General features: G+C 38.3%; 1 protein-coding gene across 14 annotated transcripts in view; it reads left to right on the top strand.

Moving 5' to 3' along the window:
* Window positions 1-16,013, top strand: part of RAPGEF2 (Rap guanine nucleotide exchange factor 2) — a 174,424-nt gene that overhangs the window by 129,525 nt on the left and 28,886 nt on the right. For all 14 annotated transcript variants that reach the window (XM_046940691.1, XM_046940692.1, XM_004940909.5 and 11 more), the window contains 8 exons: window positions 6,354-6,531; window positions 8,279-8,415; window positions 8,843-9,001; window positions 10,682-10,834; window positions 12,185-12,349; window positions 15,241-15,348; window positions 15,435-15,638; window positions 15,730-15,838. In XM_046940691.1, the coding sequence (XP_046796647.1) occupies window positions 6,354-6,531; window positions 8,279-8,415; window positions 8,843-9,001; window positions 10,682-10,834; window positions 12,185-12,349; window positions 15,241-15,348; window positions 15,435-15,638; window positions 15,730-15,838 (1,213 nt within the window). The remainder of the gene's footprint in view (window positions 1-6,353; window positions 6,532-8,278; window positions 8,416-8,842; window positions 9,002-10,681; window positions 10,835-12,184; window positions 12,350-15,240; window positions 15,349-15,434; window positions 15,639-15,729; window positions 15,839-16,013) is intronic.

The raw sequence follows: 16,013 nt of genomic DNA on the forward strand, positions 1-16,013 counted from the left end.
CACCTGCTGGGAGGTGCTAACAGTGTTAATAGATCAATGCCTGGGTTACTGCATATTGTCAGTTCTTGTCTGAAGAAGTGTCTAATAGATTTCAAAAGACAAATTTTGGTTTGAATCAGTATAATTTCAAGATTTTATCTACTACTTAATAAATTTGATGTTGCAGAACTCAGCAGGTAACTTGTGTGGTGACATGTATTTCCTTTGTTTGTCACCTTCAGGTCAGCAATGTAGGGATACATAGTGTTTTGCAGTGTTTCAGAATTCCACTTCATGAATTTTGTTTGCGTTTTGTGATTTTTTGGAGAGGAAATGTCCTGAATTTCATTTTGGAGAGCCAGTGCAGCACTTCTGTAGTGCTTTCTGGTGGGACTTAAAGCACAAAAGAACTCTGGTTCTGATGCCAGCACCGCATCTCACCTCACCTTTTCTGAGCATCAGTTTTGCTATTTGCAGAACAACTGTGACTTTTGCTGCTACTTCGAGACAACTTTGAGATCTGTTGTCAGAAAGTGCTCTGATCTGGCATTATGGTTAAAAACAAGATCAGAATTTCAAAATTATAGATTTAGAATCTTGTAAAGTATTTTTCTGGATGATGTATCAGTTCTGATATAGATTGGCTTCAAGTTCTGAAACATACTTAAAGGAAAACATTCTCAGTGAGAAGCCTGTGCTGACCTGACTTGAGGGATGAATCCCATTTCTCCACCCTTCGGAGACCCAGCGCTAGAGCTGGTAAGATTTCAGGTTGTTATACTGCTGGATGGAGGTTCTTGTTGCAAAGTCCTGTGCTCTTCATTTAGAATGCCTGAGTTTTGAGGCATTTAATGTGAAATAGATCCTAAGGATGCCTAGAATGTTTGAGATGCACATGCTTGTTATAAATATAAATTAAAACAAAAATTAGGTAAAATAATTTTAGGAAGTCTAGATCCTTCTCTTGATATTTTTAAATCTATCAAAAGGCTATACTGTGGAGAAACAACAGAGAAACACTGCTTCCTGTAGTCTCTAATTTGATGTATGACTTCTGTAGTAAGTTTTATTTACAGAATTGGAATCATCAAGATGGTAGAGCTGATTTTTTAAAAGTATTTACATGGGGAATATTTACTATTATAATATACAAAAAATAATTTAAAGTCTAATTAAAAAGAGGACACTTCGCCACATGCTTAAAAATATTTTCTGATTTTGTCAAACTTCAATTAATTCCTCATTTAAAAAATTCTTGGCACAGATTTATTGTAATCTGTATAATCTCACAACATCCGAGAATTTATTAAAATAACCTATGTCTCTGGAGACGTCAAGTATTATGAGCATTTATTGTGGAATATTTTGTGTTAGAACATGTACTTTAGCCCTGTAGTTTCAAGAACAGCAATAAAAATACATTCATGGCCTTTTCAGACTTTTATTTTTGAATAAATCATGAAGCTGAATCTTCAGATGCTTTCAGCATTGAGCTGAGAATATTTCCTTTTAAATATTAATGCTGTAACTAAATTTGTTCATCAAATGTTGCACATTAAAGTACTTCTTTTTAAGATAAGAATTATTTAACAAAATAAGTAATCCTTTGTCTTTGCCTCACGTAAGTCTAAAAATATATTTCAGATGCCCATCAGTAAGGTGTTAAATGCTAGAACTTTTATTTTAGGAAATCAGTTCACAGAGGGACTTTAATGTGGCTGCAGAGGAAAGGGGTGCAGAGTGTTGGTAGCTCATGTGCAGACTGGTGTTGGCCAAGAACAATACTTTGCTTTTGCCTTGTGTTGACTCGGCAAAGCAAATTGTTAGTTGCTGCTTCTCCTGTTTAGTCATATATCTCTTCCTATATGCTTTTTAAATGCTTCCTATCCCTGAAATGTTTATCACCAGCCGATGATCCTGCTTAGAGAGTGTGATTTAAGCCTGTGAATTTGTGGTTTCTCCTCTCTCTCTTGGGAAGGCATTGTTGTGTTGTTGGAGGTCTTTCCTTGGTCAGCCTTTCTTTACCTTATCCTGTCCTTATACTGGGGGCTTCCCGTTGGACCTACGTGCCCTCCCATCTGTCCCAGACTCTCCCAGCAGTAAAGGAAGTGGGTAACATCCTTTCCATGACCCTCCCAGGATGCCTGTAGCGCTAGGATATTCTTAAGATGTCAGCTTTGTTTTCCCATGAGTCTGATATGGGTCCTCTTTGAAGCAGGTCTGTGTAGGATTTTCATGGCCACTTGCCATCTTGGAAGTGCAGTTTTAAGAAAATAATTGGACAACCTTTGGTTGCCAATGTGACTCCCATCTACAAGAAGGACCGTAAGGAGGATCCAGGAAACTACAGGCCTGTCAGCCTGACCTCGGTACCAGGGAAAGTTATGGAGCAAATCATCTTGGGTGAGATCACATGGCATGTGTGTGGCATCCAGGTGATCAGACCCAGCCAGCATGGTTTCATGAAAGGCAGGTCATGGTTGATCAACCTCATCTCCTTCTACGACTGGGTGACCAGACTGGTAGATGAGGGAAAGTCTGTCGATGTAGTCTACCTCGACTTCAGCAAAGCAGTCTCTCACAGTGTTCTCCTGGGGAAACTGGCTGCCCATGGCCTGGACAGGTATACCCTTCTTTGTATAAGGAACTGGCTAGAGGACCCTGCCCAACAGGTAGTAGTTAATGGAGTAAAGTCCAGCTGGTGACCCGTTACAAGTGGTGTCCCCCAGGGGTCGGTACTGTGGCCCATCCTGTTTAATATCTTTATTGATGACCTAGATGAGGGGATTGAGTGTACCCTCAGTAAGTTTGCAGATGACACCAAGTTGGGAGATAGTGTCGATCTGCCTGAGGGTAGGGATGCCCTTCAGAGGGATCTAGATAAGCTAGGTTGCTGGGCTGAGGTGAATGGGATGAGGTTCAACAAGGCCAAGTGCTGGGTCCTGCGCTTTGGCCACCATAACCCATAACCCCATGCAGCACTATAGGCTTGGGGCTGAGTGGCTGGATGACTCTGAAGAGGAAATGGACCTGGGGGTGTTGGTTGATGCTGGGCTGAGCATGAGTCAACAGTGTGCCCAGGTGGCCAAGAGGGCCAATGCCATCCTGGCCGGCATTGGAAATAGTGTGGCCAGCAGGAGCAGAGAGGTAATCATCCCCCTGTACTCAGCACTGGTGAGGCCGCACCTCGAGTACTGTGTTCAGTTTTGGGCCCCTCACTACAAGAAAGACGTTGTCCAGAGAAGGGCAACGAAACTGGTGAGGGATCTGGAGCACAAGTCTTATGAGGAGCGCTGAGGGAGCTGGGATTGTTTAGTCTGGAGAAGAGGAGGCTCAGGGGGGACGTCATTGCACTCTACAGTTTCCTGAAGGGAGGTTGTGATGAGACCTCTTCTCCCAGGCAACAAACAGGACCCAAGGAAGTGGCCACAAGTTGTACCAGAGGAGGTTTAGGTTAGACATAAGGAAAACTTTTTCTCTCAGAGAGTGGTCAGGCAGTGGAATGGCCTGCCCAGGGAGGTGGTGGAGTCACCATCCCTGGTGGTGTTCAAGAGGCATCTGAATGAGGTGCTACGAGATACGGTTTAATAGCTTAGTGGTAGTAATGGCGATAGGAGGACAGCTGAACTAGATGATCTTGTAGGTTCTTTCCAACCTTGTGATTATATGATTCTATGATTCTGAAACACATCTTGTTTCTTCAATTTTGGCTTGTCTGCTACGAGATGTGGTTTAGTACCTTGTGGTAGCAAGAGTAATGGGAGGACAGTTGGACTAGATGATCTTGCAGGTCCTTTCCAACCTTGTGATTCTATAATTCTGTGATTCTATGACTTTCTTGTTGGTGATGTGACAAATGAAATCCCAGGCTGTCATTGTTGCACGATTCCTTTGGAAGCTTCAGCAAATTTTTCACGACATCTTTTCAACTGTGAAGAAAATTTTCATCGCTTCTGGTATTCTGATTTTGGAGAGACATTCTCTTGAATTTAGGCTGCAACAAGCGTTTTTCATATATAAATGTAAAAAGACTGCATGAGAGTAATGGACACAACATGTACTTATGACAGTGTACAGTGTCCCGAGGTGTATTTCATCCTTGTTAAAAATGCCTTGGAAATCTAAGCCTCACCACTGAGCATGGGACTAACTCTGCAGCATATGCATCTTGTTTTCTGGATTACCTGTTGTTACAGAGTAGCCCCTATCCTCAGTGGAGCTCACTAGTTTTCTCTTTAGTCTTACACAAATGTATGGCTGTTGTTTCCATAACTAAGTGTTCCTGTGAAGACGCTGCATTTTCTAACTCATGGTGGTGTAAAAAAGTGGAAAGATTGAGATGAGGTTCAGTGTGGCAGTTAAGTGGACCCTGAACGTTATATTTAATGTTATTAAGCCTTAAGCAACTAATCTATTTGCAGTGGATACATTGATGTGTGCTCCTAACATGAAGGCATATCCAATTATTCTATATACTGTAGAAAAACTCATGCAAAACTTTTTACATATATGAACTGGGAAGGCTTATTTGTGGGAAGAGGTTCTTTACTTTTCTACAACAAATGTGTGTTGCCTACATCTAAAGGCTGCATATTCTTTCTTTACTAACTTTTGTGTAATAACTACATGATGCTTGAAAAACTGCATCTTTCTCTTGCATGGTAAGATGTCTTACACTTTACTGCTACTCTGTTATTGCTGTATTCAATTCTGAGTTTCAAGGATTTGTACTTTTTGATAACTATTAAGATCTGAATGATAAACCAACTGTTCCTGCTTCTGTCAATGACTTTGGTTGCTGGAAGGATTTAATTAGTTCTGCAAGATGTGATAATCCCTCAGGAAATACTTGTATCCGTTAGCTACAATGTTTAAGGTATTTTCTGAATACGAAGTTGCATTTAATTTGTGTTTGGGTTTTTGTGTGTGTGTGTGGTGGTTTTATTTTTATATTATTATTTTTAATATGACGTCATTTTTTGGGGGGGGGCTTCTATCTTAAAGCAATAAACTGAAAGTGGGCAGTCAAGTTTTTTTTGTTTGTTTGTTTGTTTTTGTACAATATGTGGAATTTTCTTGGATTCCAGAGTACCTCTTGTATGTTAGTGCTGTGTGACTAAGCTTAATTTTGTATTTGGCTTTTGAGAAAGCTTACTCTGAGCAGGAAAGAGTGGGACTTGTTAGTAAAGGGAGGATTTGCAAAACCAGCTTGTGAGTTAGTCACACTGTCTCTGGAATTGTCACAGCTGGAGACTTATTCTGACAGATCAGTGTCATAAGCTGCGAGTCTACTGACTCATCATCACTATTTTTCCACCAGTCTTTTTTGATGAATTGTGTTTTGTAAGAGTAGTTAGAGCAACTGCTTGAAATGTATCATAGGGAGTGTTGATGTTAAGCACTGCAAGACTGCTAATGAAGGCACTGCTAGCAGTATTGCATTTTTGTGATTTCTTTATATGCCAGTAACAGCCTTCTTTATTCTATTTAAGGAATGCTCAGCATTTTTCTTTTTAAAGCAAAGTAAGAATAATGTGAATATTGCCTCAGTGCTCCTATGATGATTTTCGTGTTAGCAGATGATAGCGTGAAAGCTTGCTACAAATCTTGTGTCGTTGTGTTGTAGGGTTGAAGTGTTTAGGAACATCGCTAGTTGGTCTGATTCCTCTCCAACCATGTGCCATCACTTGCAAGGAGGTTGTATATGATGTCATTAAAGTAACAAAAGTCAGTCATGCCTAGTCAGGCAAAAGTATAGAAGCTCATTCTATTGAAATACAAATATTATTTGTTTTACCTTCTCTGTGTTTAAAGGGCAACCTATTTCTTTCTTTTCATATTTTTAAGCTGATTTTTGTAAATCACAGAAATGAAACAGGCTTTGGTATCTGTGTTTGTCCCATGTAGTATTTTTAAAGACACGGAGGCACTTCTTGCATTTATATAACATCTGAGAAACTTGATTTTGTCAAGCCGTAGCTTAAACCTTTCTCATTAGAAGATTGCATTCATAAATGTCTGAAAAATTTAATGTTGGGGTAGGAACATAAAATGTTTTAAATTAACTGGGGTTTTTTAATCTATTTTTTGTCTATTTTGGGACAAATTGCTTTCATTTCCCCCAGGACCTACTAATTAAATAATTTGTGTTGAATGCTGTTTATGTATGACTGATTAAAATATGTTGAAAGCTGCTTAAACATTGTTTTGGGGTTGATTAATGATCAGTTGTTTTAAAAAGAAATTTTAAAAATATATATAAAAATCAGTTGCGAGATCAGATAGAATTTATGTCTATATATTTAAGTGTGAAACTGAAGCAGTGAAGAACATATTTGAATACTTTAAAAAAAAATGTTTATGCTTGAATTTAGGCTACAGAAAGTGAGGCTGGTGATATGGATCTCAGTGGGTTGCCAGAGACAGCAGTGGATTCTGAGGATGATGATGATGAAGAAGACATTGAAAGGGCATCAGATCCTTTGATGAGTAGAGATATTGTCAGAGATTGCTTGGAGAAAGATCCAATAGACAGGACGGATGATGACATTGGTAAGTATTACAATGTAGTAAGATACTATCAAATCTGTTTTGACTTCATCAAAAAGTGCACTTTTGGAATGTGAGGATTTTAGTTGTTCGCTTTTGTAGTCGCTAAGTTTAGTGGTTATTCTGTTAGTTGACTCATACAGAACAGTGAATGAATACAGCCAAGGATGCAGAAAGTACACATGATATAGTTGAAAGCAATCAGTGCTGGCCTTCTATGTTTCAGTGTTCAGTTTCTAATTGATATCAGGACTGGTTTATGAAGTAATTATTTTTGCTTGCTGGAAATTTTTAGAAACTTGGCAAAGGTGACACATTATTGTTGAATAGTTTTCACATTGTTTTTAAATTTTTTGTTGTGCTTTTGCATCTATTTCTACCCATACTTACGTATTTATTAAGCAAAAGGGAGGCATAAGACCTTTACATAAATGTGAATCTACTAAAACTAATTCGCTATGTTAATGTACAGACTAATATCTTGAAAGCAAAGCAATGCATAACTAGAATTAGAATAATTACCATTTCGAATTGAATTTGTTTTACTGGCTCAGAGTTTTGTTTTTTTATTTTTTTTTCTTTAATGAAAGTATAACTAAATGATAATTAAGTTTCATTATCAGATGATTAAGGGGCTAGAACATCTTTCATATGAGCAAAGGCTGAGAGAGCTGGAACTGTTCATCCTGGAGAAAAGAAGTCTCAGGTTGATCTCTTCCACACATACGAATACCTGAAGGGAGAGTGCAAAGAGCACAGAACTGAGCTCTTTTCAGCAATACCCAGTGCCAGGACAAGAAGCAATGGGCACAAACTGAAACATAAGAGATGCTGTTGGAACACCAGGCAGCACTTCTGTGCTGTGCAGGTGCTGGAGCCCTGGCACAGGCTGCCCAGAGAGGCTGTGGAGTCTCGTCCTCAGAGATCTCTCAAAGCCGCCCAGATGTGGGCCTGGGCAGCTGCTCTGGGTGGCCCTCCTATAGCCAGGGCTGGGCCTGATGCATCCATTGAGTCCTGCCAGCCTCAGCCATCCTGGGATTCTGCATAAATAAAACTTTAGGAAAAAGATGGATTGTACAGAACATTTAGATAAAAATAAATGCAAACAATGTCTAGTGTTTAGGGCATATAATTCCTCTTTATTAAGGAGAAAAATGAGCTCTATCTAGATATGAGCTATGTGAAAAGCCAAAACATGAGAGAAGCTCATAACTGAGTACAAGTGGAACTCCAGTACACACAGAAGACAGAAATACACCAATCCTATTCCATCCAGTCCATCCTAAGGGAACTTTCGAACTCTTCAAGTTACGACCATGTACAAATTACTGTTAAGTCTAGACTGGACACAGAAGGAATGGACTTACCAAGGAACTTGCTCAGTTTTTTGAAATTTCCTCTCTTAATGTCTTAATGTGTTCTATATAGGCCTGTCTTAGTTTTAATGGAGTTGTTGGTCTGGCTGAATAGAGAATTAGTTTCATTGGCTGTATTTAGAGCTCCTGATTGCATTACAATTCTTCCACTATGCTGACTTTTACTTTGCAGGGTTTCTATTGATGATATGACCAGCTAGTCTATGCCTACAAAATACTCAGTAATTACAACAGGCCACTGTGTATGATTTATTAGTATACAGAAACGATTGTGCAGCATTTTAGCTTAAGTAGCCTTAGGCATCTTTCTGAAGAACCATCTTCGCTGTGCTTTGTTTTGACATGCATAACTCAGTGGGCTTTTTCTCCTTCAGAACAACTACTGGAATTCATGCATCAGTTGCCTGCTTTTGCCAACATGACAATGTCAGTGAGGAGAGAGCTTTGTGCTGTAATGGTGTTTGCAGTTGTGGAGAGAGCAGGAACTATTGTACTGAACGATGGGGAAGAGGTCAGTGGACGTTACTTTTGACTCTTCTGTTATACCAGACATCAGACATCCCAGATTCTGCAGTCTTAAGGTCCTATTTTTTTACTTCAAAAAAAAAAAAAAAAAAAGTAACACTGAGCAGGTAAAAGCAGCCTCTTATTGTTCTGCCTTAACAAGCTCTTTATAAGTACTTATGCAGTGTTTCTTATTTGATAAAAGTCTAAGAACATGGTCGTTGTAACATATACAATGCTTCCTGCCTCTTATTGCTGATTTTGGAAGTAAATTTCAGTGTTGTAAAGCCTAGTATATACATCTTATTAATAGATGCAGAAGAAAAGACTTTTCCTTTGGGGTGGAAAAAAACCTTGGTATTATATCTGTGTTGTATGATATTACAGTGTTAAATGATTCAGTCTTCCTATGTCCTGCAACATTTACTTTGTAGCTGGATTCCTGGTCAGTCATTCTGAATGGCTCTGTGGAAGTGACATATCCTGATGGAAGAACAGAGATACTGTGCATGGGAAACAGTTTTGGAGTTTCCCCTACCATGGAAAAGGAATATATGAAGGGAGTGATGAGAACCAAAGTGGATGACTGCCAGGTAGAGTGTATAATTGTACAAGCAAAACCACATACATATAGAGGTAATACAACTGGGCAGCTAGACACAGCTTTATTTTAAATTTGAGAGTATGTATCTCCAGTGCATAACCAGTGCAATACTTGAGAAATATGGCTCCTGTGTTGGTACGTATGGTCCAGGAAATTGAATTCTCTTCATCTAGATAGGGATTGTTTTGAACTATGATGTTTATGTGCTTTCTCCAGAGCTTAAGACCCAGCAGCGTTGCTGCATATATCCATTGCTTCAGTTTCCTTTTCCATTGCATGTATACTTGCTTTTCAGTTTCATTCCTTTAGTAGAATGTCAAGGTCCATTACCCATTAAAGGCTCTTTTACTTCTGTAGATAATAGCCATTCTTCCTCACTGGACTGAGCTATTGTATCCTAGAGAAATACATCTCTCTGTCTTCCGGTTTTAAGAGCAGATCTTTTAGTTTCAGCCCACCTAGCCTTTCAAGAAAGATGTCTTGACATTTGCTGTAACACAAGCAGTCAGTTGAAAGGTGCGCTTCTTGTAGAATAAAATAACTAGCTCAATTTGGATGTGTAGTGTTAACTTAATGTGGGTAAATTAAGCATTTTTGCTGGTTTTGATGGCTAATTAGCTTTCATCAGATGCCCTTTGAAATAGGTGATAATGTGCTAATGGAGTCACCTGGTTTAGGTTGCCCATATAACTTTAAATAAACACATAAATGGCATCTTGTTAGAATAATGTTCTGCGACTAATCCAGATTGTAGGAGCTCTGTTTCAGCTCCTAATAACTGCTGGAAACAGAAAAGTTACCTAAATTAATTATGAAGAGTGAGAGAGAAATTCTGTCTGGGAATCTCATGCCTGTTCGCCTGTTGCCAAAACCATCATACACAATGATTTTGCAACTTGTCAAATAAGAGAAACACTGTAATTTCCTTTCTGTTGATGACCTAGGTTTCTTTAAGAAGACAGTTTAATCCCAAATATTTGCAAAAAAAAAAAAAAAAAGTTATAAAACTTAAATACATTTTTTCCAAGTTATAGTGAGTGGTCACATTTGAATAGTGTAGGTGCTGGAATATTCTTAAGATATCTGTTCTAGTGCTTACTCTTGGCTAAGCAGATGATCGTAGAACTTTCTTTTTTTCCTGCAGTGTGTTTTAATCCAGAGTTGATTCGTTTGTGTGGTTGCTCTCATGAAAAGGAGTAAATGATAGTTTTCTTGATGATTGACTTTTTAAACAATAAATGAAAATAATTTGAAATAGTAATAACCACAAACAAAAAAAAACAAAAGCAAAGTTTTTCTTTCAATCTCTCTTATCCCTTTTAAATAGCACACAAAAAAGCTAACGTAACAGCACAATATCAGCTATAGGAAACTGAACTTCATCTCTAGAAGCAGGGCGGTTGTAGCTGCTGAACAAAAATGGCTGGTAATGCTAAATCATCTTGCTCTGATCAATCTTGGGCTCCTCTAATTGCAAGATCGTATTGCAAGTACTATGTATTCATCTGCTTACTACAGCTGAACTGCTGATAAGAAAAATTTGGCTGACTGCACTTTTGAACAACTTTTTTTGATGATAGGGTATTTACATCGTAAATCTAAATGTTTATCTTGTTTTTTTTTTTTGAGACTTTACCTTTTAATACTGGTGCGTGATGATTCTTTCCAGTTTGTTTGTATAGCTCAGCAAGATTATTGCCGCATCCTCAATCAAGTGGAAAAAAACATGCAGAAGGTAGAAGAGGAAGGAGAGATTGTGATGGTTAAGGAGCACAGAGAGCTTGATCGCACTGGAACAAGAAAAGGTCACATTGTCATCAAGGTAAAAGCAGAAAGGGAGAAAGTCTTGAAAAAGGTCTGTGTTTATAAACCTCTGTGCTTGGCAGAGCAAGGAAGGGATGCCATTCAGAGGGACCTCAACAGACTTCAATGGTGGGTCCAGGTGAATCTAATGAGGTTCAACGCAGCAAAATGCAAGGTTTTGCGCTTGGGCCTGAGGAATCCCAGGCATATATACAGACTGGAAGGAGCAGTCCTTGAGAGTAGCCCTGCAGAGAAGGACCTGGGGGTCGTGATGGATGAAAAACTTAACATGAGCCAGCAGTGTGCTCTTGCAGTTCAGAAAGCAAATGGCATCCTGGGCTCCATCATGAGAGGGGTGGCCAGCAGGGACAGGGAGGTGATTGTCCCTCTCTAATCTGCTCTTGTGCGGCCCCATCTGGAGTACTGTGTCCAGGCCTGGAGCTCCCAATACAAGAAAGACAGGGAGCTGTTAGGGAGGCTCCAGAGGAGGGCCACAGAGATGATCAGAGGGCTAGAGCACCTCCCCTATGAGGACAGGCTGAGGGAGCTGGGCTTGTTCAGCCTGGAGAAAAGATGGATGTGGTGTGACTTAATTGTAGCCTTTCAGTACCTAAAAAAATATATATATATATATATTTATATAAATATATATGAACATAAAATAAAAATATATAAACATAAAATAAAAATAAAATAAACATAAAATATATATATTATATAAATATAAATATATATAAACAGGAGGGGAGTGAACTCTTTGAAAGGGCAGATAATGGCAGGACAAGGGAAAATGGTTTTAAGTTGAAGGAGGGAAGATTTAGGTTGGATATCAGGGGGATGTTCTTTACTATGAGAGTGGTGAGGTGCTGGAACGGGCTGCCCAGAGAGGTTGTGGATGCCCTGTCTCTGGAGGTGTTCAAGGCTAGGTTGGATGGGGCCCTGGGCAGCCTGGTCTAGTATTAAATGGGGAGGTTGATTGCTCTGCCTGTGGCAGGGGGGTTGGAGCTTCATGATCCTCGTGGTCCCTTCCAACACAGGCTACTGTGTGATTCTGTGATTGGAAAGTAAGGCCCAAGATTAGTTGAGATATGTATTATAAAACAACATATTTGAAATTAAAAGATGTAAAATTCTGTTTTTATCCTTAAAATGTTATGCATATGATTAACTACGTAATTTTTCTAAAACAGAATTACAGAATTTTTTTTACATTTCTTATGAAAATGGTTGAACTGTGATGTTTATCTCATCAGTCAATAGTGACAGTATTGTTCTTTCTAGTACAATTCATCTTCAGTATGCTATGACAAAAAAAAATTATCATTTGTTGAAAATATATTTTAATAATTAAGGTTTAATTTCTCTATAGGGAACAGCGGAAAGGTTAACAATGCATTTGGTGGAAGAACACTCTGTGGTAGACCCAACATTTATAGAAGACTTCCTGTTGACGTATCGGACCTTTCTTTCCAGCCCAATGGAAGTGGGGAAAAAGTTGTTGGAGTGGTTCAATGACCCCAGCCTCAGGGATAAGGTTAAAATCCCCTGAAATTTACATACCTTTTATCATAGACATGAAAAAATAAGCTATTAGTGATAAAAATATTTTTGTGTGACTAAACTGAACAAGACATAAAGAGCTGGTGAAGTATTTTAATGACAAACTGCATTGATAAGAGTAAGAGTTACAGTGTTTGACATACATAAGCTGTATTTCACATTTTTTGTGTTTCTACAACATAATTCCATTGCTGCTAGTATAAGAAAAGCTTTCTTCCCCAATAATTAGCATATTTATTTAATATAGTTCCATGCCTGGAAATGTGAGCATAAAATGAAGTCCTGTGTTTTCTGTTATAATACTAGTTAATACATCTTGGCAAACATTTGTTGATAATTTATTCTTATATAAAGACACTAGAAAATACAGCCATTGTTAGAAATCTGCTAAGCCTTGCACAGTATTAGGAGAAAAAATACAGCAATCAAACAGCTCCTTTCCTAGACAAGACTACCATGATGGAAGAGCAAGGCCCTGTCTATCCAGCTCTGGCATACTGATAGCCACACAATGTCTACTGAGGCCAAATTGTGCTTCACACTGTAATGCTTTGTTTATAATTTTATACATTTTTCAAATGTAAAGCACTAGTTGGAAAATACACATCTTTTTGAAGATTTGAAACCAAGGAAATAATATCAAATAGGTTAAAGAAAACTTTGCTTTTCAACTTCTATTTAAATCCAGATATTTCTTTGACTAGAAATGTTACTTTATCTGTGCGTTGTGTCTGTGCCTCTCTTGGCAGAGAGGTTAGGCTTTGCTTCAGGGAAGTACTAGCTGTTCCTCTGAAAATCTGATTGCTATGTACACTGGAAAGCTGCAGCTAATGTTGTTTAGCACAGACTTGGTAGCACTTCAGAGCTATAATACCAGAGTTCATCTTTAAACTTATTTTTCCTGTCTTCCCATGGATAATCCTCTCAGCCTCTCAGAACATAAGCAAGTGTAGTTGCTGTCAGGACTAGAAGTAGAGCAACTCTTTGTTCTGCCATCTCAAGAACCAGCCCTCTCTGACACTGAGCAGTGCTGACAAAAAGGCTGCTTGCTTCAAGTGCAGGAAAAACAATAGCTTGGGAAGAGCAAAAATAAGTGGCAAACGAGATCTGGAGGATTTTTGCATTTTTCTATTGGGAGCTGGCAGACAGTGAGGAAGGGAAATGAATGAGTAAAACATTGTGAGTACCATCAGTAGTTGGTAGTCAGTCTGGGATATTTGAGATCTAGCCTTGCTTATGGTTTTTCCCGGTGTGAGGGTACTTGATTTTGAAACTTTAACCTTTTTTTTTTCTTTTTCTTTTTTTTTTTTTAATAGTGTTACTGTCCTGGTAGTAATGCTAGTAGTGACATTATTCTTGATTCAACATTGATGTTGAAGCTTTTGCTGCAATGATTTAAAATACGTTACATGGCTCACAACTTCCCAGAAGATTTTAAAAAAATTTTGGTTGCTCCAAATTTATCTAAACATGATCTGTATCTTCCAATGTGATCTGCATTAATGAGAAACGACACAGACGCTTAACAAAAAAAGTTTGTCTTCTGTTTTAAGGTTGGAAGAATCTCAAATGTGTCAGAAATGCTACCCTTAGCCTATTTTCTGTGAGTTGGGGGCTGTAGAACAGATACTGTGTAATTATTCCCTTTTAGAATCCAGTCTCTCTAAAATAGTTGCTTAGTTCGGTTGAGAAAGAACTTCAACAGTTCTTCTCAGTTCACTTTGTTTTCAGTGTAAAAGGGAACCCACTTAGAAGGAGTGTAAACACAAAGTATACGGCTCCCATGAGGGTGCTGAGGTTTGCTTTTGGATGCTTTGTCTCAGATCTGTAGCACAAGAAGCTGCAGGGGTTTATATTTTGTGCAGAGACAAAGAACTGACAGTGGTTAGCTTTGCGATTAAAATTTGTATGAGATCCTGTTCTAAGCTTTGGTTTTTGAAGTATTTAGTTCTTTTCCCTACTGAGTTGCCTTCCCATCATAACACAAGAAATATTGTGTTTCTGAGATCTCTGATTGGCACAATCATTTTTGATTCAGGAGCCTCTTAAAAATGGTGTGAATGAATATTAATTCTAAACATCAGAAATCTTGTATTTTGTGAGGATAAGAGCCGCTGGTGTTCTAGGTCAAATCATGCACTAAGATCAAATTTTGCAGTGGAACCCTACATTAAAAAAGTAGCTTTTAAGAAAAAAATAGCTCTTGTTTTTTTAGCTGTACTTTTAGTATATCCATTTGAACTTGGTAAGCATAGTTGCATGGGGAGAGTAAGAAGGAAGAGAGAGGAGGAGGTGTAAGCTGGAAGATTGAACATAAGGAAGAAAATTGCACGTTTTCACTGTTAAGATGTCTTTCCTGCTCCTTGTAGTAGCTCCTTTTTCTTGCCTCTGTAAATGTATGGTAGTTCTTTTACACAGGCAAATGCCTAATGAAGTTAATGGTGACTTATCTCAAGTTTTGTGAGTTTCAAGAGCCAGTTTAAGAAAAACATCAGGAACTTTATGACTGTGTGCTTGAAGAGTTAAGCAGATTTTGAAATATATGTGGACAGCAAATTGTTGATATAAGTCAGAAATTGATCTACGTCAATGCCTTGTACATGGATGTCCTCTATTCCCTCCCCAAACAAATCTGGTTCAGCCAGTGTCAACTCTCTAACTTTAGTAATCTTTGTGAAATACAACTCAGGCAATTTTTATGCTTCATTCTTTCCTCCTGGTAAATGGTTGCATATCAGTGAAGTTAGTGTATGTAACATTTAGGATCCTGATGAACACTTTCAGAAGCTGTAAGAAGCAGTTCGTTTTTTTTAAAGAACTTAACGATAGTACCGTTTGGTAATTAGTTAATTAATTAATTTTCAGGTTACACGGGTAGTATTGTTGTGGGTGAACAATCACTTCAATGATTTTGAAGGAGATCCTGCTATGACTCGATTTCTGGAAGAATTTGAGAACAATTTGGAGAGGGAGGTAAGAAGTTTTTTTTCTGACAGTTGAAGATAGCAAGGAATAGGCTGTTATTATATGTAACTCATTGTGCTCTTCTTTTTTTGTAGAAAATGGGTGGACATTTGAGGCTGTTAAATATTGCTTGCGCCGCTAAAGCAAAAAGAAGATTGATAACCTTAACAAAGCCATCTCGAGAAGCCCCTTTGCCTTTTATCTTGCTGGGAGGGTCAGAAAAGGGATTTGGGATCTTTGTTGATAGTGTAGATTTTGGTAGTAAAGCTACAGAAGCAGGCTTGAAACGTGGAGACCAGGTATGTATTTTAAGATGTGGGTTTTTTTTTCCTTTTTCTCCTCCATTCTCTGCATTAAATGAAAATAATGCTAATTTCTTTGTATTTTTAGATATTGGAAGTGAATGGTCAAAACTTCGAAAATGTTCAGCTGTCAAAAGCCATGGAAATCCTTAGAAATAACACTCATCTGTCTATCACTGTGAAAACCAATTTATTTGGTAAGTTTGCATGCACTTTTTGTTCTAATTTAAGTGGTGTTTTTCATTTTGTACAGAAGACATTTGGAAATGGTTTGAAATAATTACTTGAAATACTTCTGTGATGGGAATTGGAACAGGAGCTTTGCATGTCCTAAAGTGTCTGACTTCAAAATGGCAGGAAAGATTTACGAAT

Source organism: Gallus gallus, chromosome 4 (assembly GCF_016699485.2).
Source record: "Gallus gallus isolate bGalGal1 chromosome 4, bGalGal1.mat.broiler.GRCg7b, whole genome shotgun sequence".
Lineage (NCBI taxonomy): Eukaryota > Metazoa > Chordata > Aves > Galliformes > Phasianidae > Gallus > Gallus gallus.